The sequence below is a fragment of the Mauremys mutica genome, chromosome 2 (assembly GCF_020497125.1).
Source record: "Mauremys mutica isolate MM-2020 ecotype Southern chromosome 2, ASM2049712v1, whole genome shotgun sequence".
NCBI lineage: Eukaryota > Metazoa > Chordata > Testudines > Geoemydidae > Mauremys > Mauremys mutica.
In genome coordinates, this window is record NC_059073.1 from 137,955,428 (window position 1) to 137,980,465 (window position 25,038).

General features: G+C 41.8%; 1 protein-coding gene and 1 long non-coding RNA gene across 5 annotated transcripts in view; one reads left to right on the forward strand and one right to left on the reverse strand.

The window, feature by feature from the left end:
• Window positions 1–25,038, forward strand: part of SLC25A37 (solute carrier family 25 member 37) — a 146,596-nt gene that overhangs the window by 7,134 nt on the left and 114,424 nt on the right. The window contains exons 1-4 of one of the 4 annotated variants that reach the window (XM_045004111.1): window positions 8,904–8,925; window positions 14,413–14,641; window positions 17,200–17,256; window positions 19,050–24,274. The exons of 1 other annotated variant lie outside the window; for it this stretch is intronic. In XM_045004111.1, coding sequence (XP_044860046.1) covers window positions 14,419–14,641; window positions 17,200–17,256; window positions 19,050–19,570 — 801 coding nt within the window. In that variant the 5' untranslated portion in view covers window positions 8,904–8,925; window positions 14,413–14,418 and the 3' untranslated portion in view covers window positions 19,571–24,274. Of the gene's footprint in view, window positions 1–6,972; window positions 7,026–8,903; window positions 8,926–14,412; window positions 14,642–17,199; window positions 17,257–19,049; window positions 24,275–25,038 lie in introns of those variants that run through there. 2 more of the 4 variants (XM_045004110.1, XM_045004112.1) reach the window with 2 other exon arrangements.
• LOC123363238 lies at window positions 3,960–6,772 on the reverse strand. The gene is made up of 3 exons (XR_006576727.1): window positions 6,709–6,772; window positions 5,284–5,452; window positions 3,960–5,054 (listed from the first exon to the last, which is right to left on the reverse strand). It is a non-coding gene; the product is annotated as an uncharacterized LOC123363238 (long non-coding RNA).

Sequence of the window (25,038 nt, forward strand, 5' to 3'; positions counted from 1 at the left end):
GAGAATATATTATTGCCCTTATATAAATCCATGGTACGCCCACATCTCGAATACTGTGTACAGATGTGGTCTCCTCACCTCAAAAAAGATATTCTAGCACTAGAAAAGGTTCAGACAAGAGCAACTAAAATGATAAGGGGTTTAGAGAAGGTCCCATATGAGGAAAGATTAAAGAGGCTAGGACTCTTCAGTTTGGAAAAGAGAAGACTAAGGGGGGACATGATAGAGGTATATAAAATCATGAGTGATGTTGAGAAAGTGGATAAGGAAAAGTTATTTACTTATTCACATAATATAAGAACTAGGGGTCACCAAATGAAATTAATAGGCAGCAGGTTTAAAACAAATAAAAGGAAGTTCTTCTTCACGCAGCGCACAGTCAACTTGTGGAACTCCTTACCTGAGGAGGTTGTGAAGGCTAGGACTATAACAATGTTTAAAAGGGGACTGGATAAATTCATGGTGGCTAAGTCCATAAATGGCTATTAGCCAGGATGGGTAAGGAATGGTGTCCCTAGCCTCTGTTCGTCAGAGGATGGAGATGGATGGCAGGAGAGAGATCACTTATGATGCCAAGGACTTTCCCTGCCGTCTGTTTCCTGGAACTTCCCAGCTGCTATGAACTCTTGTTACATCTCTGATTGTAATTTTCATTGCTAAGGGTGTCCTTTTTAATAGCTTAATTCAAAGCTTCCTCTCGTAAAGGTTGTTTTAGGTAGCCAGGTGTTCTGTGCTGACTTCAGTAGCAACAGTTGCGCTACAGCAAACTGCAAAAAATGAAAAGTGCTCTGTATGTGGTAAAATAGTGCTTCCATCCGTAGGTCTCAAAGCTTTTTACAAAGGAGGAGGTCTGTATCGTTCCAAAGAGGGGAAGTAACTTGCCCAAGGACACCCAGCAGACTGGTGGCAGAGCCAGGAGTAAAAATGGGTCTCTTGAGTCCTGGTTCAGTGCTCTATCCACTAGACGACTGTCTCTGTTCTATCGTTCTGCATCTGATCCCACAGACCAGTCACACTTCTGTCTAGTGCTATACTTAGCACCAACTGGAAGGGTGATTCTGTGGTTAAGGCAGTGTACTGGGACTTGGGAGATCTGTTTAATTCCTGACTCTGCCACAAACTCCGTGTGTGCCCTTGGACAAGTCACTTTGTTGGTGTCTGTTTCGCAGTCTATAAAGTGAGGATGATAATCCTTCTCTTGTGTACTTTGATCATAAACTCTTTAAGATGGGGAGTGTTAGGTGCCATGTATTTGTATGAGGACTAACGCAGTGGATCTTGGGTCTCAACTGAGGCCTCTAGGTAATACTATATTACTAATAAAGCACTTGGAATCTGACTGTACAAGTGCACTGGGTAAGCATTATCCCTTTCTCTCCAAAGAAGAGAAGAAGAAACTGACACAGAGTTTGATTGGCTTGCCAAAGGCCTCAAAGCAAGTCTGTCAGAGCTAGAATTAGAAATCAGGAGTTTGTGGTCTGATACAGTTTGGGAAAGTTCATGTTTTACAGGGTAAGCCAAAGCTTTCATCTTGTTCTGAGAACCTCTTCCTTTAGTACGGATTGTGTTGGGTGATCTTGTCCCCTGCAGTGACATTGAAACTAGTATATTAGTACAGTTGCCTGTTAAAAGCAAGAGGTTTCCAAGTACGTATAGGCATTTTATACCAAGGAAATCATGTGACTGGAGTTCATAGATTACGTTAAGAGCATTTGACACGGCTACAGTCTGGCTGAATATGTATTCCATGTCTTGGACTGTTGGAAAACTTGATTTATAGTGGCTGTCTATTGGTAATAGAAATGGTCAGTGTCACAGCAATAATTTTAGAGAGACAAAAAGAACAGGAGTACTTGTGGCACCTTAGAGACTAACAAATTTATTTCAGCATAAGCTTTCGTGGGCTACAGCTCACTTCTTCGGATGCATAGAATGGAACACGCAGACAGGAGATATTTATACATACAGAGAACATGAAAAGGTGGAAATACGCCTACCAACTGGAAGAGTCCAATCAATTGATGAGCTATTATCAGCAGGAGGAAAAAAAACAACAACAACAAACCTTTGAAGTGATAATCGAGATGACCCATAGAAGGTGTGAGGAGAAGTTAACATAGGGAAATAGATTCAATTAGTGTAATGACCCAACCATTCCCAGTCTCTGTTTAAACCTAAGTTAATTGTATCTAATTTGCATAAAGTGAGCTTTAGCTCACGAAAGCTCATGCTACAATAAATTTGTTAGTCTTTAAGGTGCCACAAGTACTCCTGTTTTTTTTGCGGATACAGACTAACACGGCTGCTACTCTGAAACCTATCTTTGGAGTCTGTTTTTGAAGTTTTTTTGTTGCAAAATTGCCACCTTCAAGTGTCACTGAGTGGTTAGAGAGGTTGAAGTGTTCTCCCACAGGTTTTTGAATGTTATGATTCCTGATGTCAGATTTGTGTCAGTTTATTCTTTTGCGTAGAGACTGTCCGGTTTGGCCAGTGTACATGGCAGAGGGGCATATATCACATTGGTAGATGTGCAGGTGAACGAGCCCCTGATGGTGTGGCTGATGTGATTAGGTCCTTAGAGACAGATGCTCCAGCAGATGGCTTGTAATAAAATGTGTTGGTTGTGACGCTAAATTTCCATCTTCTAAACATTACTTACAAGAAGACTGATGAATTTCTGTTTATACTTATGTAATGCTAGTGGTGAAGTATAGGGATTAACTTTGTGCAACTTCCAGGAAAATACCTTATAAACTAACTAAATGTCCGGACGGTATTTTTTTTTTTTTGGAGTTCTATTATTTACTGTTAAGAGGTCCTTAATCTGACATGCAATTTATTGAAGTAAATTAAGCTCTGATTCTTCTGTGTCAGTATTATCTTTAGGTAGAAAATTACATACTTGTTTGGATTTTTATTGCTCTACAAGAAGCGTCTGTCAATGTTCTTGGTGCCCTTGAAAATCTTTTTAAGAAATACACTAACAAATAAACAGAGGCATTACTTACCCCAGTTCAGGTCAAATAACCCAGGGACAAGATAGCGCAGAGTAACCACCCCAACGCATCCCTCTACCACTGCTACCTAGTCCCGGCCGGCACCTCTCTCCTCCATGTGCTAAAGTAAATCCGATTTCCCACAGATCTCACAATGACTTTAGAGTTTCTCAAGCTTTTTGTCGTGTGAACCTCGCCTCTTCCCACTGGTGCCTGATCAGTATTCCAGCGGCAGATATAACAATTGTTTTCATGAACATGTTTTAGGAGGATAATGTATCTTTAACTCTTTTAATGCAGTTTCTCAACTGGAAATGAGGGGGCAACTTGTGACCCATGTGCAAAGTGGTCTGCAGACCACACTAGGGAATCCACTGCTCAAAAGCCGCTACTGTAATGTGTCCCCTGCTTGGTGAAATTCACCTGCTTAAACTGCTGTGCTGCTTTGATCAGCACATGGCAATGGCATACATCAATTGAGGACTGCAGTGAAGAAATCAGTGTATCATGGGGGTTTCTCAAATCTTCTAGTATCCTGATCCTCCTGTCTGCTACCCTTCCCAATCCTGATTCTGTAGCTTCCCGTCTTTGAGGAGCACTTGCAACACAGCTTCAGAACCACTGCTCTATTCCTACATTCACTGAAAAGGGCAGCTGTGGTAGCTCTGAGCTAGGGAGTAAGAATCTTGTGAAGGGGCTAGTAAGTAGAACCTCAGTACTGAACTAGCCTGAAAGTAAAACTTGGGGGTTAAACTGGTGTACGCAGCATTGAATCACTTTTTTTTCTTTAATAAATAGTTACTATGGCTCTGCCTTGCAGCTTTTCATAAGTATCAGAAAGGGTTAAATAAAATATACATTGCAAATGAAAGCTTCCTCCTTTGTTTGAAGGCCTGGGTCATGAAGCAGGAACTGAACTAAAGCAATGCTTAGGGCAGGACTAATCCAGAATGTGGTAGGAAGTCCAGTAGCCAACTCTCTTGTAATAGCCACATGCTGACTAACAGCACTAGGGAGGTCATATCTGGCTCAGAGGAGAACTTCAAAATTCTTTCTTAAATGATTAAAGATCTTAAATGATCAGCAATGTCTAGAATTTCTTGGGGGGCGTGAGGGGAGGGAAATTAAGATAAAAAGTTGAATTTGTCTTCTTTCAGTTGCCTGTCCAGACCAAACAAATAATTGTGGGTACCACTGTATAGTGTTGCCTAAGAGATTTATCCGACTCCCATTGACTTCAGTGGACTTTGGATCAGGCATTAAATGCACCCATCAAATGGATATGTAGTGTGTCCTTATAACAGGTTGAATGTATCCTGGTACATGAGGGGTGTTAGAAAATCCAGCCAGTCATGTACATTGTTTGTGTCCTTTCTGCAAGGAGTTCAATGGCTTGTTTTCAGCATTGCACCCTTTAGGTAAACTTAAACCAGCTTAACTGGATAACCTTAATTGTTCTATAGGTTTTTGCTGCTTATGCAATGAGAATAATTCTAAGTGGCCAGGGGTAAAACTCTTTCTTGATCACTTAAGTAATAAGGATGTGAGGTTTTTAAAGAATCTTTTGCTGACTTCACACAGGCATCTGAAAAGGTGGAGCAGCCAACCTCAGCACCAAGTTGCAGCGTCTGAGGCTGTGTCTATGCTCCAGACTTCTGCTGACGTAGCTGCTGTGTTGACAGGGGTATGAAGAGCTGTGGTCCCTGACCGACACAGCTGTGCTTGGAAAAGCCCCTGGTATTAGATGCAGTTACACTGACAAAGCCACACTTCTCCTGGTATAGCTTGTTTGACTTGGGGGAAGTGTGTGCATGCATAGGGTGTGTGTGGAGGGTGTGTGAGACATGAGCTATACTCGTGAAAGTACAGCTTTGCTGGTATAGCAAACTGTTAATGCCTAGTTCCTGGTGTAGACGTGGCCTGTGCAAATTGCAGCTTATGGTAGTTTCCACATATTTGACTTGAGAGGTTCTGAATGGATAAGATAACTGCTGCACAATTCCTGTCTCTTGAGGTACGGCTAGTTGAGCTACTGCGCACTTCGGATGGATCCGATCACTGTAATACAAGGAATTAATATTGCAAGAAATCATGACAGGTGCAAAAATACAAAAAGGAACATTGAAACATCTTGGCTAGGGAAACCTACAACTGTTAGTCTCCCCCCCCCCCCCCCATTCCCTGAGTCCTAACCTCATGACTGAGATGTACATTAGTAGGCAACTATATAGCCACTACTGCAGCTTTCTAAATGTAGAAGTATGTTCAGGTGTATCTTAGCGCTTACAGGAAGGCTCAGTGCAGAAGAATGTACAGCAAACTGTTTTCCACACAGCTCTGCAGAGTTGGTGTCAAAAAAATAATTACTCATCTAGTGCTGCAAGTGTGAAATCCAATATTGCCCCTGCTCTCTGAAGAATTTCAGGTCTAAAAGTCTTGATTGTAGACATCTGGTTCTTGGGGGGAGAAGGGGACAGGAGGAGAGAGGAACAAGGATTATAGTTACCAGGGCACAAGGTTGCTTTGACAGTTCAGTACATGTCTTGCTCTCCTGAAACCTGGGCTCACATCCCTGGCTTTGTTATAGGCTTCCTCTGTGATCTTTGGCAAGTTGCTTAGATTACATGGACACAGCAAAGGGAGGGGAAAAACCCCCATGCAGCAGTGGGTCTGAGAGCTTGGGCCAACTGACTTAGGCTTGCAACTGCAGAGCTAAAGATAGCGGTTCAGACTTTTTTCCGCTTGGGCTGGAGCCTGGGTTGAAAGACTCTTCCCATGCCAGCTTTTAGAACTCGGGTTCCAGCCTGAGTGGGAGCATCTACATGCCTATTTTTTATGCCCTGCAGCACGAGCCTTTGTCCCTTGACCCAGGCTCTGAGCCTCTCAGCTGCCTAGCTGTTTTTGCTGTGTAGACATACCCTAAGTCACTTGTGTGTGTGGTTACAGAAGAAGCCCTGCAGTGTGAGCCTGAATCAGTTGACTTAAGCTCTTAGACTCACTGCTGTGGGTCTCTTTTTGCTATGTAGACACACCCTTAATCTCATTGTACCTCAGTTTAGTCATCTGTAAAATGGGGATGCTACTGCTTTTCTCCCGTTCCTTGTCTCGTCTCTTCAGATTATAAGGAAACTCCTGCACAGAGAAGCTTACTGTATGTACAGCACCTAGCACAGTGGGTTCCTGAACTTGATTGGGGACTTCAGCTGTTACTGTAAATCAAATAAACTGAGAGTGAATTAACGTGCCAGTCCTCTTTGCTCCAAAACAGTGAAGGACACTTTGTGGGGTGAAGAAACTCAACTCCTTTCAAATTAAAGACTTCTCAGGTATGTGCCTGCACGTAGACTTCCAAGTTAAGGTGACACTTAAAGAGAAAACAACTGTTTAGGTTCACTGCAATTAAAACTTCATTAAGAACAATATCTAGCTCTTGCATAGGTCTTCATAAGATCTCAAAGCATCTTACAAAGAGCTATGTAAGGAGATCTCCCCCCATTGCAAATGGGGAAACTGAGGCACAGAGGCAAGTGACTTGCCCATGGTCACCCAATAGGTCAGTGGCAGAGCTGAGAATAGAACCCAGGTCTCCAGAGTCCTGTTGAGATGAGTTCCTGTCTGCATCCTGAAAAACTTGCCCATACCGGTATTGCCCTGGCCTCTTCTTTTGTCATTCAGTGTTGAACGCATTCTAAACCAATATGCATTTCCTCACCTTTTGGGGGCGAAGTCAGACTTTAAGGCACCTGCTCCCCTACATGGTGTTAACTTCGCTTGTGCCAATCAGAAACGAACACAAACAGGTTTTGGGCCCCGTCCCCTATGACACTTCTATGATGTCATAGTGGGTACTTTATGGCCTGCCTGCCATGTGCAGGCAGGGAGAGGAGAAAGAAAAACGAATCCTGTGTATACCCGTGTATCCTGTGTATACCCGTAACCAAGCCTGATCACCTCGAAGCCTCTCTCTCAGCTCACGTGTTTCAAACAGAGCTTCTACGTTTGCCGGTCGTTATGCGTTGGTTTGTATTTGTAAGTATCAGTTATTACTAAATGCTGCATCTTTGTTTATAAATATTGTTAGTAGATATTTTAGTCATTGTGTGTTTTAAGTTTCATTAACTCTATTAGCTAATCATACACTGCTCCCTTACCCCTTGTAATTATCCCCAATAAAACTTTTAAATTGATTAAGTTTAGTGTGTGTGTGTGTGTGTGTCTGCAGTTTGCATCGTGACCCACACTCTCCTTGCATCCCTTACCAATATAGTCTGTTGCCACATGCAGCCTGGTAAATAACAGGCCTGCATTTTCTTTCGCCCCTGCGAGTCCGTGGCAATCTACAAGTCCTAGTCCAGTGCACTATCTATCTCATATAAACTTATTCCTGGCTGCTCTTAGCATAAACCAATCAGAAGGAGGTAAGGTGCTTGGCATCTCACAGGGTCAAGCTCTGTTTTAACAATACACTTTTTTTGCATTGTTTGACACTTGTTGCTTTGGACAGGATAGAACACAGAGCATCACTGATAACATGCGTCTGACGAAGTGGGTATTCACCCACAAAAGCTTATGCTCCAATACATCTGTTAGTCTTAAAGGTGCCACAGGACTTTCTATTGCTTTTTACTGATAACATTGTTTCTTTTGTGAGTAAACATTAATTCCTTTTAAAATTCTGGATTGGACAAAGAATGTGTTCTAGCCTGTGCAAAAAGGCGGACACAAGCTGCATGCTTGTGAACCTGTGTGACTACAGAGGGTGTGGCACAGAGGTATTTCAAAATTCCTTTAGTGCTTTGCATGCAGTCACATGTTTTCATTAGTGCCGATGATTGGTTGCCTTTGAAAACTGAGTTGTCTTTTCATGCTTTTGTTTGGCATGGGGGTTTAACTAATCAGGCTTCCCTGGTTTTCAGCCAAGACTCTGGATGTACTGTTTGAGTGATCTAAAATTTATAAAACAAATCTGGCTCAGTGAATATCAAAACAACTGAGCCTGGATGTCAGTAATAGCTGTGTTCTAAGGCCCTGATCCAGCAACGTTCGTGTGCATACTTCACTTTAAATATCATTACTCCCATTGACTTTATTGAGGGCATGTCTGAATGAGGAAATTGACCAGAAGAGCTGTTGTGGAATAAACTATTGCAGAATAAATATTCCAAAATAGCTCCCCTAAATGAACTTTTATTCTGGAATAATTGACTCATTCACAAAGCAGAATAGTTGTTCTGCAATAAAATCACCTTGGTTCGGGAATAGTGTCTACATGGGGAAACTATTCTGGAATAGTCTATTCTGCATTAGGTGTTCTGTTCGGTTTTCCCAAGTAGGCAACCATCAGGACTGCATGTGAGGCCTGATCTGCACTAGAAAAGGTTTGCTGGTGTTGCTGTTCCAGCAATACCTATGTGTAGACACAGTTTATAAGCTATACCTGCAAAAGAACTCTTGCTGGCATCAGTTCCCTGAACAAAATAAGCTGGAAAAGTGCTTTTCCCCCCCTGGTATAAGGGCTTTGCTGCTATAAAAGTGTCACAAAAATCACACTCCTAACAGACATTACTGCTGAAATTTAAGTGTAGACCTAGCCTGAGTCAAGCTAAGCATGTGTGTTTGCAGGATCTGGGGCCTCAAATGGCATTTGTATGCAGTGACAATCATAGCAATTAAAACTCTGAGATGGGGCGGGGTAAAGCCATTGGAGATTCTGAATAAATTACTGTGCCTGTTAAGTCCCTAGTCATTAAAACTAATTTGTTTTAAAGAGAGTCTCATCAACTTGGCTTCTGACTTTCCTTTTCAACTTGCTTGGATGCTGAAGAAATGACAGGAACAGAAAGTGAAAATGTGTCGTATTACATGGATAGTGGCAGTAATATGCTAGCCCAATGGAGCAATGTTTGGGTTGCATAACCTTCAGGGAAAGGTTCTTTGTTCTTTGTTTAATAATCATTTGATTATTTTTAAAGAATTTCTATAAATACAAGATTAGATTCTGTGAATTTTCTCTTGGAACATAGTTATTACTTGTATTTAAATAGCTCTCAAAGCACTCTACAAAGGCAACTAAACATATTTTAAGATGGGTATTTGAAAACTGAGACACAGGGAAGGGAAAACTGCTTTCCCAAGGTTGCCCGTTGAGCTTGGGAGCATAACCCAGGAATCTTGAGCCCAGTCCTGTGTTTACGTTTAGAGCAACTGCCACCTAGTGTCCCTTACATAGATGGCCCTTTGTGAATTGTCAGGGCAGGTGTTTTTAAAATCAACTAACATGATTCCAAAATAGACTGGAGGGTGGCTATTCCTAGTGTCAAGTCAATGGTGGCGTGAAGCCTCTTTGACAGAAATCATGATTCCCCCCCCCCCCCCACCTCCCCGGCCGTGTTAAGACACTGGTTAATTTACTTTACTTTCCCCGTTAAATCTTTAGGTTGTCTTTGTTTTTTTTCGGAGTGGTAGTCGTGTTAGTCTGCATCAGCAAAAAGAACGAGTACTTGTGGCACCTTAGAGACTAACAAATTTATGCTCAAATAAACTTGTTAGTGTCTAAGGTGCCACAAGTACTCCTTGTTCTTTTTGATTTTTGTGTTTGATTTCTCTTTCTTCCCCCCCCCCCTTAAAATAAATTTAAAAAAACAACAGCGTTTTTCAATTAGAGCACTGAATACAGTTTGGTATGAGGTTGTTAAAGGAACTTGCTTAAACTTCAGAAACAGTCTGGGGAGGGGAAACTTGTGTAACGCTTACTGTGCTTTGGTTTATGATCCTGCACCTGAGTCATAAATTACCACCTATGGGTGGTGGTAGGTTATTTATTTATTTATTTATTTGGACTTTAGCCAAACTTCCTCTGTTTTTTGGCGTTCATTCAGGAATTCAGGTTTTCCACTTGACAGAATTAGCACCCTCCTGTGCCCAGCGAGTCTTAGGGAGGGTCAAAGTAAACATTGTTTTATAACAGGCAAAGGGCTAGCTGAATTCTAGATGCTTTTGCAGTAAGCAGGGGAAGTTCTGACATACTTTGTAACTAGATGCTTAAGCCCTTTTTTTTCTTTACCTTTGGATTCGACTGAGCATGGTGCGAAGTGTTGGCTTATATAATAAAGGCATGTTTTATAGTATCATTAAAGGCTTGTTGCCTAATCTCTGATTTTTTGTTTTAAATTAGGTAGTCTGTTCCCAGTGTGACTGCTTTAGAGCATATGATGACACATGGCCAGGGAGGAAGCATAGTCTTGTGGTTAAGGCACTTGAGAGATCTGGATTTAATTCCTGGCTCTGCTGCGGACTCCTGGCCCGGCCTTGCGCAAGACATGTAGTTTTTTCCTGCTCTGGTTCCCTATCAGTAAAATGGGGCTAACACTTCCCTGTCTGCTGAGGTGGTGAGGACAAACAGTTCAATGATTGAGACATTTGGATTCTGCAGCCCTAGGGGCTATAGATATACTTAGATACACCATTAAGAAGATGGTGTGCAGAAAGGAGAATGTTATGGAAGGACATTGACTAAAACTGCAAGCTGTAAATTAGCCTCTGTCCATTAACAAATGTATGTTGTGGTGGTGGTGGCTTTTTTTAGGGGGGGTTGCTGCAAATAAAACAATGTGCAGGGAACTCGCTTCTTGTGCCTTGTACCTTTCTTTAATCAGTAGTTCTGTCTAAGTCGGGTTTACTGTACAGGGTTGGCAAAAAACAGATTTACAGCCTGCAATTCTCTTTGGGTATTATGTGGGCAAGCAGGGACATGGTGTGGCTCATGCAGTCTAACACTTAGCACCTAGATGTAATGCCAGGGCAGGAGATGCATTTAAATTGCTAAACAATCCCTGATAGTGCCCTTGGTGGCTCTGGCCAGTGGAATTGAAGGAGTGTTCTTTAGTGGCTAGAGTAGGGGACTGAGAATTGGGATGCCTGGGTTTTCCTCCCCACTCAGTTGCTTTGACAGTGTGGACAGTTTACATTGAGTCATCTGTGAGGTAGGTAAACGGATGTTCTCGGGTATTAGTAATAGTGTGTAAAGCATTCACGTCCAGGAGTAAAACATGGCAAAGGAGTGCTTAGTGGCTGAAAATGTCTAAGCTAATAGCTGCTTTTTCTGGATGTAATGGATACAGTAGATGGAAACTTTTTTAATAATCATTTTCTGCTTATCACTGGCTTCCAGGCTGTTAATACCTATGCATTTTGAGCAGGAAAGCTTTGACCTCTTGATTTGCAGTGTTATGAGCATCTTGTAAGTACACTTTCAATGCATTCTGCTTTAGGTACAATAGAAACCCTTCTATTTTCAGACTAATACTACAACTTTGCCTTTACTCTGACCTTATGAACCATTCCCTGACGAGTGCAGCTCTTACACCTCAGTTTAGTCTCGCTTGTAAAACAGCTGTTTTAAAACCGTGAATTCAAAGACGGATGCAATATTGTTACACTTCTGTGTGAATCGTAGATATTGTCTTGGTACTGTAAAGTACCAGTACCATATTTCTTAATGCAGGTATTGTCCAACGCCCTGAGCTTGCAAACACGTATATGAGGTAGGCTGTGTCTATACTGCCAGCGCTACAACGCAGCCCTGCAGCTATGCTGCTGTAGTGTAGGTGTTTGCTACCACTACTTTTTTCCATCACAATAGTCAATCTGCCCCCTCGAGAAGCAGTAGCTAGGTTGATAGAAGAATTCTTCCATCTATCAACCTAGAGGTATCTATTCTGGGACTTAAGTTGGCTTTACTACATCTCTCGGGATGAATTTTTCATGCCCCGACCTCTACATAGTTGGCTGATCTAAGTTTTAGGTGCAGATCAAGCCTAGCTTTGTGCAAATGAACAGTTCCATATTCGGAGGGAGGTTAAAATGAGTACAGCAGTGCCCACATCAGGGTATGTTTTACGCAGTCTTTGTAGAACAGAAGATGTCGTATTAGTCTGTGATGGTCCTGTGCGGTCTGATTGTGTCTCAAGCAGAATGCACTAAAATACTTTTCAGATCCCTACATCTACCAAAGCAACAAGTTATAAACTTACTTGGTATTATAGTGGAGGCTGTTAACCATTAAAAGGTCAGAAAAGGGCTATCTTCTGTGTCTACGAGAGCTGAGCTGGACAAAGGTGGGGTAATACAAAATTAATCCCTTTTATAACACCTTTTCAAAGTTTTATTCCTAGTTACTCGAGCTTTGTCTACACCACACAGCTTTTAGCGACACGGCCATGTTGCTAAAAGTTGGGCAGTGTAAACGCTGTTTGTTGGCACTTTCGCCAACAAAATACTTCCAGCCCCTACGAGCGGGGTTGACAGGAGAGCGCTCCTGCCGACAATGAGCCATTTACACTGCCACTTGCCACGACAAAGCTTTTGTCTTTTGGGGGAGGAGGTTGGGGGGGCTTTTTTAAGCACCCATGAACGACAAAAGTTTTGTTGTTCAATTGGCAGTGTAGACACAGCCTCAGATGCTAAAGTTTTTGCAGAGCTGAGGCCCTAAAGTCTTGGAGATGTGAGAGAAGGTGTTCTGGTTTGGTTTTTTTTTTCAAAAGCTTAAATAATGACTTCATTGAGTTGCCAAGCACTTACTCTATAGCTATAATACTTTCCATTGAGTGTTCTGAATCAAAGGCGTTCCTCAACATCCAGATCCCGTGTCCTCTGGTCAAAAACAGACACTGTGGTATCTTGTCCTATTAAACGGCCTGTCAGGGGAAAGCAGCAGCATTGGAAAACTCTGCTAGTGAGATTAAGGAGATATGAAGTGTGCTGTCTGTTAGAAATGTGGGTAAACTTCCCATGGAACTTCCGTAGAACCTCCTCATTAAGTGGTCAAAAAATGGATCCTGTAGGGCCACAGTTCTGTCTTCTGCTGTGGCTGTGTAGCACTGCTTACCAGTCACTTCTCATCTAGATAAACTAGGCTTCTCTAGAGATCTGCTTTTCTTGCTTACAAAATGGAAAGCCTCTTTGCTCTTCTTCCAGGTGGCCTCACCTTTTGACAACATTCTCAAATTACATTTTTTGGGGGTTGACAAAAATGTGACTGTGTTTTAGAGGCATGGAATGTTACAGGCTTGTCACTAATTACAAAGCGCTCTGCGCTGTTGTAGGTGGCAGTTGAGGTTGAAATAATTCTGTGAGCATTTCTGTATGAGAGTCCTCACCCTGCAGAAGAGGAGAGAAAATATGGAAGTTTTTGCAGATTCTGGTAAGCAGGCAATACGATATGTGTGTGTACACACACACATTCATTCACTCACTCACTCACACTCTCTCTCTCTCCAATACATTGCTTAAAGAGTTGCACAAACTCTGCAAGTTCTCCCTGTTTTCCCCAACCCTGTTGGAGAATTTACTTTTCAGTAATTTCTGCTACACGTGACTCTATAGATCAGTTTTAATTGCCTTGATAAACAGCATCTGCCAGGAAATGACCAAACAATCAGTAAAACCAGGCTGAGAGGTGGAATGGGGAAATGGCGTATGGGTTATAACAGGAACAAATTAAAGGCATTTCAGTCCTTCATGCCTTGCTCAACCCAAACTCCCTTAGTGGGGAAATTGGCAAACTTGCTGTCTGCTAACTCACCCTACTTGTGTGGTCATGCTTTGACTATATGACCACTGAATTATAACCTCCCGACCTCGTCATGCTGAGCATATTTTAAACACTTGGTCACTATGGAGTCTTGGATGTAATGCAATATAGTCTAGCTGGCCTAATAGCGTGAATACGTTCCATTGTCCTAGAACTTTGGAAGAGACTGGTTCCTGGGCTCTGTGCCAACGGAGATGCACTTTTCTTTTGTGAAAGAACCCCAAGGGCTTAGGCTATAGCAGCCCCTGCTGGCATGATGGTGGAATGTCTGCAGCATTGGTATGCATTGCACAAACTGTTTCTTGGATGCTCTTCGTCAGAAGAAATCTGCTGCCTGCTTGAGTTCCCTACCACAGAGGGAAGGAAAGGTGGAGATGGGGAAGCTGTGTGTCTGTTACCCTTGGGGACTGCAGTTCTTTAACAAGCTGCAGCTGCTAAGGACTTAACAGAGAAGTTCTTTTCTGGATGTTAGTATAAGCAAAGGCATCATGGTGTTTTCTGGAATTTTTAAATGTCTGTGATGGATTGTGTGACGCAGACTGGAGTGTGTGCCTTCTGAGTTTCTAAACTGGGCTTCACAGCTTCTGTATGGCACTGAGCGCATCTTTGGCACTTGCTGAATGTTTTAGATTTTCTCCGTACTTCAGGCTAAGAATTAATATGGCACACTTTGAAGATGTCAGAGCTCCGCCGAACAGAATTATTCACATCTCTAACCAGGGAAGCGCACATTGGTTCACAGGGGCTTTGCAGTGCTTTAGCACGATTTGTTATACCTTGTTCTTTTGAAGACCGCTAATTAAAGTCCTCTTCCTCTTCTTACAGACCCGAATGCAGAGTTTGCAGCCAGATCCCAAAGCCCAGTACAAGAGTGTGTATGGGGCCCTGAAGAAGATTATTCACACTGAAGGCTTCTGGAGGCCTTTACGAGGAATTAACGTCACCATGCTGGGGGCTGGCCCTGCCCATGCAATGTATTTTGCCTGCTATGAAAAAATGAAAAGGACTTTAAGTGACATTATTCACCATGGAGGAAATAGCCACCTGGCCAATGGTATTTTGCAGTTGTTTGCAATTAATAGCCTGTCTCTTGCCTGCTTCCTACTCTTACAGTGGCCTGGCATCCTTGTCTACTCTGGTGCTTTGGGAAGAACTTTACACTGGCTTTGATTTTTTGCATTCAGCCTGGTCTCGCACAGACTCTTGAAGTGTACATGTATTTGGGGGCGGTGGAGAAATGAGATGCAAAACCTACTTCCAAGTTTCCAAGTGCTCGGCAGCCAGCAGGTTCCATTAGGACATTTACAGCCAGGCATCCAAAAGTGCTCTGCATCCACCATGCCAAGCTCTTCTCGAAAAGCTGGCCCCTTCCTTTGGTGCCTTATGTAGTCACTGAGCTGCTCAGAATATCCGGCCTCTAGAGAATGTTAGTTGGCACTGCGGGACTTTTCTGTGTTAGGGCTCACCAAACATAACGCTCAAGAATTGCAACATAGGGTATATCTGCACCGCAGCTGGACGGTGAGATTCCCAGCTTAGGTAGACATTACACATGCTAGCTCTGATTGAGCTAGTGCACCAAAAATAGTAGTGTGGTAGCAGTGGCATGGACGGCAACTCAGGCTAGCCACCTGAATACAACCCCATCCAAGGCTCTAGTGCCTACTTGCTTGGCTAGCCCCAATTGCCACCTGTGCCATCATAGCCATACACAATTTATAGTGTGCTAGCTGGAGCGGCACAGGCACATCTGTGTATACCTGAGCTTGGAATTACATCTCCCAGCTGTTTAGACATTCCCACAGAGAACAGATTGACTTTGAAACAAGCTTTCCTGTTGTAGGCTTCTGCTTTGAGTGGGTTTCATCTTTCTCCTACTGGGTAAGAGGAACAGAAATGGCTTATTAGAACTTGTATGGGGAGCGACTTCTTAAAAGGGGATGCTGGCGTGTGTGTTTGTTTTTTTTAAAATACATTTTTTTAAAATACAGCCCAGTTGCAGTATTCAGAACATAATAGTTTCCCATTTTAATGCACAGCAGCTTACTTGGTCAGACAGTGTCACTGGCTGAGGTACTGTTGGCCACCAGAATGTCATCTTCCTTCTACCAAATATAATTTCTGCCACATTGCAAACCATGGGAAGAATGCTCTGTCTCCATCAGAAGTTACAGACTGGATGCAGGAATCACTTGGTGAAACCCTGTGGCCTGTTACGCAGGTCAGACCAGAGGACCATGATAGTCCCTCCTGGCCTTAACCTGTGAGAGCTTGAGTCCCAACCTATTGTCATAACATGTAATTAATTTTGAGATGCTCTTGAAACTGAACACTATGTCGAACGTTACATTTCCAGATGGACCAAGGTTCAGTTATGACGGACGCTTCTAACACTTAAATATCCAACACAATAGCAGCGTGGTGAATGCCTTTGTAGTTTAAAAAACTCAGGGCTTTGTTCTTACTGTGCTGACGTAGGGTTTCTTGGGTTTCTTATGCAGTACTCAAAGCAGCGACTGATTGCCAGTTGCATCTGTCATTTCTGTTTAAACTTCATACAGCAGAGCAGATCTGCACTAGATCTTTCATTAAATTGCTTGACAAAAGTCCTTCTCTACACAGAGGGTTTTGCCAATTTAGCTATATTAACAAAACCATCTAGTTTGGATGCTTATTAGCATAAAAATGCTTATACCAGAATAGCTTATGCAGGTTTATGACCATCATAAACTGTACCGGTATAGCTGTGCCCACACTAGAGGGTTCTATTGGCATACCTATGTTGTTTAGGAGTGTGGTGTGGTGTTTTTTTTTGTTTTTTTTTTTCCCCCCCTACACCCTTAACAAACATTGCCATGCCATTAACACTTAAGTATAGGCTGGGACTTAAAGTTTTTTTTTTTCTTAACTACACCTTTAAAGTCATGTGCTCTTATTTCTGACATTTATTTGCCAAAACTGTACAAGCTTTCAGTAGCAACAGTGGAAATTTAAGTTAAATAGTGAGGACAAGGAGAACTGACTAGAAAAGCCATTCAGGTAATGGAGAAATTGGCTCAGGAAGGCTCTGGAAATCTAGCTAGGCTTGAAGTGAAGCTCGTCTACCAGTGCTAATTAAGGAATCTATAAGGCCTTAAATACACTAGAGATTACATTAAACTAAGTTAACTTTAAAAATCAATCTAGGTAAGTTGATGCAAACTCCTGGTTAAAAACACATTTATCCAGTGTTAACCTTGCTTATATCAGTGTAGCTTGGATATTTTTACACTGATCTAGTTAAACTGGTGCAGTTTGCTAGCATAAGCGAAGCCTGCATCCTTCCTGTCATAGGGAAACAGGATTGACTGCATGACTTATCATATTGACCCAACTCCAGTCGCCGGCACATTAAGTTGTAGCGGATGTCCCTTCCAGCCCATTCTACGGATGGATTTTCTCACGTTTCCATGAAGAGCTCAGGACTGTTAATTTGAGAATATACCGTGGGAGCTGAGGCTGTCGCATAACTTTATGCACTGCCTGTCTAGAATTGTGACTTAACGCTGGTCTAGGTTAACCTACAGAAGCTGTCCAGAATTGTATTGTGAAGGGAACTCTTCTGTTTTGCAGGGATAGCTGGGAGCATGGCCACATTGCTCCATGATGCAGTAATGAATCCGGCTGAAGGTAATGTCCTTTACTGTATGTGGAAGTGGAGTTGAATTGGGGGAAGAAAGTAAGTTGCTTGGAAACGCACCAATTGAGTAGTATGTAACAACTACTCTTTTTTCCTCACTGACTGTGGGCTAAGGGCCACGGTAAGCTTGTGCAAAGAAACTCTGATCACTTCAGTTGAAATTGATAGAACTTCTCAGTTATGTGGATTCTGAGCACATTTTTCTCCTAACATATACTGAGGAATAAAATAGATCCTGCATTTGACTGTTGACATTTTTATCCACTTCTCTAAGCCAACTATTGAAGAGCAAAACATTCTGGCTCTTGTTGTGTTTTTTTGTTTTTTTTGTTTTTAAAAGCCTCCCTAAATCTATAGCCTCTTATTTATTTAAAAAAAAAACTATAGCCAGAGATCAGAAAAATAAAAACCAATGTGTGCTGCAAATATGTCATCCAGGCTTAGGTGGAAATTCTGCCCATGAGCAGCATTCATTGGGTTAGCTGGGTTGGTACCATTCTGAAGGCAGAATATCATCTTGGGGAAATTCTAAGAAAGTTATTGGTAATTATTCATTCTCTAAGCATGGTACTTGAGATTTTAAAGCCCTCATGCTATGGTGCTGAGCACACTATGTATATACTTGGGTAGAATGCCTGTTGGTTTCTGCATGGTGTTCCTCGCTGTGCATCCTTTTTAAACTGATGGGAAGACTTCTGGGGGTGAAATTCTAGCTCCATTGGAGTCAGTGGGGCCATGATGTCACTCCAGAGTTCCAGAGTCTTTTGAGTGTCTCACCTGCACAATAGATCACTTGCAGAGTAACTACTGGCCAGAGCCCATAACTTGCAGTGTTGCATGCAAAATGCACTCTTGGATTTGCAAGCAAACAGACATTATCCACCTAAAGTGTCCCAGCACTCCTTATTTCACTCTGTGTGGCTTAACATTCACTACTGCATGTTTATCAGCTGCTGAAGTGTATGTTCTTGGTATGCTCTGGCCTTCATGTGTTAGATATCTACGTGCTTTGTGGAAAATGATGGGAGGGTTCTTTAATGTACACTTTAAGGAAAACTTTCCCTTAAGGGAAAATATTTATAGTATCAGATTTCACTATATTTATTGTAACTGGAGAATTTTTTTGTTGCAAAAACTCAAATTTTCTTTTTTCTTCCCCCCCAAAATAGAAATGTTTGGAATTTCTAGTTTTCAATCTGCTTTGTTTTTGGTTCAAAACATTCTTTGAAGAGGCAACATCATAGTGGCTAATTAGAGCATGGGACCACAAGCCAAGCACTTGTGAGTTGCGCTCCTAGCTCTGCCACTGAGTCTCTACAGCCTTGGACCAAGTCACTTAACACAATTGTGCTTCCATGGCTGTAACAGGGGTGGTGCTATGGTGAGTTTTGCAACTGACTTCTAAAGAAGCAGAATCAGCCTCTTAATTTATCTCCGTCATCTCTAAAATTATCTTTTGCCTTACTGAGGAATTGAGAGTTCTATCCGGTGTGGAAAAGTTCTATGAAAGGGTGAAGTGTGTAGCTATATTATTGTTTAAAGACTTGACTAGGATGATTATCACTTAGAAGCATCTGTACCTTGTACATGCAGCATTATCTACTTAAGGTGCTCCCCACTGGTGTAGGGAGGGTTTGCAATGTACGTGAATTGGGAGCATAGCTCAAGGTTGGGATGTTATTTACAAAAGAACTTGTGTCTAACTTGTTTATCTTTTATCCCATTGGCTGCCTGTCCATCCCATTTGGTGCCATGTGACCTCCCGCGGTCACTACTGAATCAGTGGTGAAGCAGCGGATGCAGATGTACAACTCCCCCTACAAAACAGTCTTGGAGTGCATACGGACAGTGCATAGGACTGAAGGACTGGGTGCCTTCTACCGGAGTTATACCACACAGCTCACCATGAACGTCCCCTTCCAAGCCATTCACTTCATCACATATGAGTTCATGCAGGAGCAAATCAACCCACGCCGGGAATACAACCCCCGCTCGCACATCCTCTCTGGTGCCATCGCGGGAGCCGTGGCTGCCGCTGCCACCACACCCCTTGATGTCTGCAAGACGTTGCTCAACACTCAGGAAAACATGGCCTTGAGTTCGGTGAACATCAGTGGGCACCTCTCAGGAATGGCCAATGCTTTCAGGACAGTTTATCAGCTGGGTGGTATCCCTGGGTATTTCCGAGGGGTGCAGGCTCGTGTCATTTACCAGATGCCTTCAACTGCCATCGCGTGGTCAGTGTATGAATTCTTTAAGTACTTCCTCACGAAGCACAAGCTGGAAAAAAGAGCTCCTTATTGAAAGACTTGACTAGAGCGAGCCTAAGGTTCAGATGACATTTGTATAAACTCTGAGGGATTCGCTCGTGTTGTGAAACATGCAAGATTTCTTGTGGATTCACAATTGAATTTCACTTTTCTGTCATTGGGGACGAGGGGAATTAAGTGGTCATTGGAGAAATTTGGCACCCTCTTTGCTAGAATCTGAAGACTTTTTAAAATATATTTATAGCTTTAGAGAAGTGAAATTACTGATTTCCCCCCCCCCCCCCTTCCTGGATAAGCTCTAAGATGTGGTGTTACCACTTAACCAGAAAACTTAGACTGCACCGGGGGGGGGGAAATGGTATTGTGAGATATTTTATAGCAAAGAAATTAAATATCCTGTCACTGAACAAACTTTTATATATGACATAATATAAAATAGATGGATAATGTTTATCCTTTATTTTTCTATGTAGGAATTTTGTTTTAATACTATTACAGCTGGAAGTTGAGCTGTTTTTAAAAAAAAACAAACAAACTGAATTCTTCCCTCATGACAAGTAAGAACCAAAACATTTATTTTTGTTTAGCCAGAATGGCTTTAATCATAGCATTTAACCCAAAACAGTGGCCAGGATTTTTATTTGTACGTAGGTAAGCTGCCTCCAGTTTTATGGCATCCACTTGACACCTTAAAGGGGCCCGACTTTTAGAAAGTGCTGAGCACATGCTTTCTGAAAATGGTCTGTTTAAGGGATCTCAAGTTGGGCAGCGAAAATCGCTGGTTGCTCTTGAAAAACCTTAGTTTAATTGTTACTCCCATAGCTGACTTACGATTGTACTTGAAAGATGAGCATTTTTGGCAAACTTATTTTAAAGGTACATTTTTGTGGTGTTTTAATAGAGAATAGGTTTCATTGCTCTTATTTATTCATAATCTTATTTTCCACTAACGCCTCGCTCCTGCTTACACATGAGTAACTGTGCAGGACTCGTGCTCACTTACATGCAAAACGTTACTCTTGTGCATAAGTGTGCAGGAGCAGAGTATCGGTTTACAGTTCTGTAAGACAACTCATCTTGAATTGTAAGAGTTGCATACTGACCACAAGGAAACTGTCAATCACAGTGCAAAATAAGCCCTTGGAAAGTGAAACCTTAAACAGGAGAACAGCGGAATCAAAACCTTTTTGTAAAGCAAAGCCAACAAACAGCAGCTGTTTGTTGTCCGTTTGGTATGTATAAATGAAGTGTCCTAAAACCTAAAGTTGAGTGGATTTTAGTCCTTTGGGGACTTTATTTGCTGCTGTGAAATCCCATGCTTTATTTTGTGCTTCTGTAGAAAAGAACTCTGTGCGTTCAAAAAAGCACATCTGACCTTCAGTTTTTTTTGTTGTTTTGTTTTTTGCAAGCTAGGTTTATGGATGGCTCCACTTAGCCTCTATACCTCATCTTCTTACAATGTGATGTTGAATCCAATGTTTACCAAGTATAGCTCCTGCGCTTGAGGCTAGGAAAACCTTTAACTGCTCTCCCCAATTGAAACCGACCACTGTCGCAAATATAGGGTCTGAATTTTAAATGTCTAATATTTGGTCCAAGTTATCTAATTTAGGTGCAGTAATATTGTAGAAGATGAAAAGCTTTTGTTGGTCTAAAGAGCAAAAACTGAACTTGTTGCTGAACTATAGATGCTGAATTTATTAACTAATAGCCAGTTGGCTACCTAGCTGGGACTAGGTGGCTAACATTACAATCAATGAAAAACCTAGCAGGATTTTTCTGGTTTTAGAAATGTAGCTGAATAGTAACCCCACCCCCACCCCCTTTGAAGGGCAATCAGTGTGAAAAGGTTGATTCTACCTGAACTGTCCACCTACTAGTGAAACAACAAACATTTAAACATTCCTAAAACTGATACTGCAGCAGACAGTATTTCTCTATTTGCTTGGTTTTTGCATTTGACAACTTTGTATAAGATCATTTTTGCTGTTTCTCCTCTTTTTTTTTTTTTTTTGGTATGGGTTTTTCACATAGCAATGTGGAAGAACCCTTTTTAGAGGAAAAGGATGTTCCAAAAGTTGGCTGAGGGCCTGGGAGAACATACAGGACCTGAAGCTACTTTTTCAAGTTGACTAGATTTGAAGTTGGCATTCTTCTTAACCCCAAATTAAGTCTTGATTGTGCACCTTGTACCAACGACTTACATTTTTCTGCTCACCTGAATGAGGTGAAAAAGCTTTACCTTGTCTAACATTTGCATTTAATTTTTTAATATGGAGTTTTTCATTTCAAGTACAGCTTAGTCTGTATCTATCTAATAATGAAAAGTCACCATCAAATTGGGGAATTTCATCAAGGCTTGAGTGAGACAAACTGGCAGTCGGGTCCTTCTCTGTATGGTGGCTTTCATGTGATCTTACTCTTGCATTACACTAAGTTTGGTTGACCAATATTTATTTGGAGAAGGTAAATCACTACAGGAAATACTTCTCTAGTGAATGTACATGCAACTTGTGTAAATTTTTCTTTACAAATGATAAGGAATTGTGAAACATTCTTTTCATGTCTATTTGCTATCCATTACATTCAATTAACTTTCCCCCTTTTTTTAACAAGCTTAGTTTTTATTTAGCTTTCAAAGTGCAGAATTTGTAACCTCAGCCTATTGTAAGCATGGTATTGACACTAGAAAGCATTCATGCTCATCTTTGTAGCATGAGCTTGGTGTGAAAGCCGATGCAAGCTTGGGCAGGGTTTTTAGCCTGAAGTTTTCAAAGGATTTGGAAGCCTGTTTAGACGACTTTGGAAAAATCTCATCCCTTTTAATGAAAAGTGAGTGGAGCTGGGGACATGCTCAGTGTATGGAAGAATCTTGTTAAGAATATGCTGAATACAAATCAGGTATGGGTTGGACACAAACCAGCCAAAATGCAGGCGAGGTAAACTTTCTGAAATGTAGGCTTCAGTCTTCTGTGAAGGCTTTTAAGCTTGATTAGATCAGACTTCAATGAGAAGACTCTTTGTATTAATTTTTGATAGGTGACCGTTTAATGAACAAGCAACATTCAAGAAGTATTCCTCAGTTCTTAGCACTTGAAAGTAATTGGTGAGTGTGGTGCGGTATTTAGAAACTAGTAAACATTTAGATTGCAGTATTTCAATGATGGTATAACAACAAGTAAACTTTATAGTCCAAGGACCTTCCTCTCAATATCGTCCAGCTGCAAAAAAAGTAATCCCTGTAGTGAAGGGAATGTTGATGTTGCTTGGGTGTCCAGATTCAAATGGAGGTGGGTACTTCATTTGTTCAGGACCCTTTAAAAATTTCCAAGTATCACCATCTTGTTCAACAGAATAAGGGAGGATTTGCATCTATTCAGTTATTTGGTAAAATTTTCACTACTGTTACTGCAGAGAGGATACAGTGATGTAAGAGTGAGCTGGGATTTGCTCCTGGCTCATGTATCACAACCTTTTATGCTGATGAAGCAAGCCAGAGCCCAGCTTCACATTCACAGTCCTGGGAGAGGTTGTAGAGCTGGTAGCTAGAAAGAAAACCCTCTAATATTGCAGGGCAAAATTCCTCTGGAAAATCATGTGGAGCTCCCACTGTCTCAAATGCCTTGTTTAGACCCTTCTTGAAGCATGACTTTTTTTTTTAATAATTCATCGTGACTCGGGTTTGATGCTAATTGAATGAAGTTTCTTGCCTTAGAATAAGACCAGCTAGAACAGCCTGTTTCCAGCATGAACTTTCTTTAGCATGTAGAAGTCAACCTCTTAACCTCTGTAGCAACTTGCATGAATTCTGGCAAACATTTCTTTTCTGTTGACTCCTTCACTTTACCCCTTTTGATGACTTCACCCTGGCCAACCTGCAGATAGAGCCTGATCCTATGTCCTTGGAGGCCCCTGGAAAGCTTACATTGTTCTCGGGGTGCAAGATCAGATACGAAGGGCCAGATTTGCAAAGTGCCCAGTGCCTAAAGTTGGTGCCAAACTCTTTCAGAAGAGTTGAGTTTCTGTTTTTGTACCAATAGAAGAAGCAAGCTCCTCTTTTCTTCTAGCTTGCACAGCAGGTGCTGATCTTTGCTGAAAATGGAACTGTTCTAGTGGGATCTCCCATTTGCTGAGTGCTTACAAGAATCTGGCCACTTACTTAGAAACTTACATAGGACTTAAGATATTTGGAAAATGTGTGTAGTGAGCATTTGAAAACGTAGCCCCTTAACCCTGGGCAATATTCTGTATTATGTAATCAAACATGGACCAATAACTTTAACTTGGAATGGAGACTTCTTGGAACCTTGTCCAGTTTCTCTTCTTGCAGGACTTCATTAAAATTTAACTCTTGTTTATCAACTCCAATATTTACCTGCTGGATCTCCAATTTAAAGGATCCCCACCAAAGCCATGTTAGGCTGCATCTCATGTAGGTTGCAACAAACGCACAGTCAGTATTTTCTATTCTGCAAATAACATTGTTGACATTTTAAAACACACTTTGTATGTGAAACAGATGTACTGCTGCTTTGTGGCTGCAACAGACGCACATGTTTTTTAAGGGAGAGGATGAATGTTAAGATTCTTTAAGTTGATGTTTTAAAATTGCAGGTTTTTTTAATTTGAAATTGTAAATTTTTTGAAGACAACACATACGTATTTAATGCAGAAAGTTTGGCTTCTGAAATGCTGCTACAGTTATAACACTGGAGCTCAAGGAAATAAAAAGTGTTTGGTCTTTGTCCTTCAGACTCATGCTTGATTTGTTTTAATTTAACTTTTATAGGGTGGTCACACCTGGAAGCCTCAACACCCTGTTGTGCTAGGCATTAGGCAAACACTGTAAATGGCAGTTCTTTCCCTGAGCATGGAAAGATGCTCCAGGGGTTAGGGGTGCTGGCCTATCATTTGGGACAACTGGGTTCATTTCAATTCTGTGCCACAGACTTCCTTTGTGACCCTTGGGCAAGTCATTTAGCTTATCTGTGCTTCTATTCCATATATGTAAAATAGTCACAGTGGCCCTTCACTACCTCACCCGAGTGTGGAGGATAAATATATCCAAGATTGTAAGGGCATCAGATACTAAGGTCATGGAAGTCAGAAAAATACCATAGACAAGGCCTGCAGTCTAAAACACGACATCACATCCACATGGGCCAGAGCAGAGAAGTAATTAACATAGGATGACTTGGCACAGATCAGCTGGTGGGTAAAAATTGTCCCTATCGGTAGCAATCTTGCAGTTCTTATGGAAGATGACATTTGTGGAATGTTGTATAGTAACTCTTAGGTAGCCACTGCCTTAAGGATTTACTGGGTCCCAGGGGCTCCTTGGGAAGAGGGGTGGATGGAGGGGGGGTTAGCTACTGAAAGACTAGGACAGCACAGGATGCTTGAGCCAGTCCCAACATGCACTACTTGCTTGAATCACTGATCTACAAGTGCCCCCATAACTTGTCCTGGTCAGGAACCAGCGGAAACATGGTAGTGACAGAC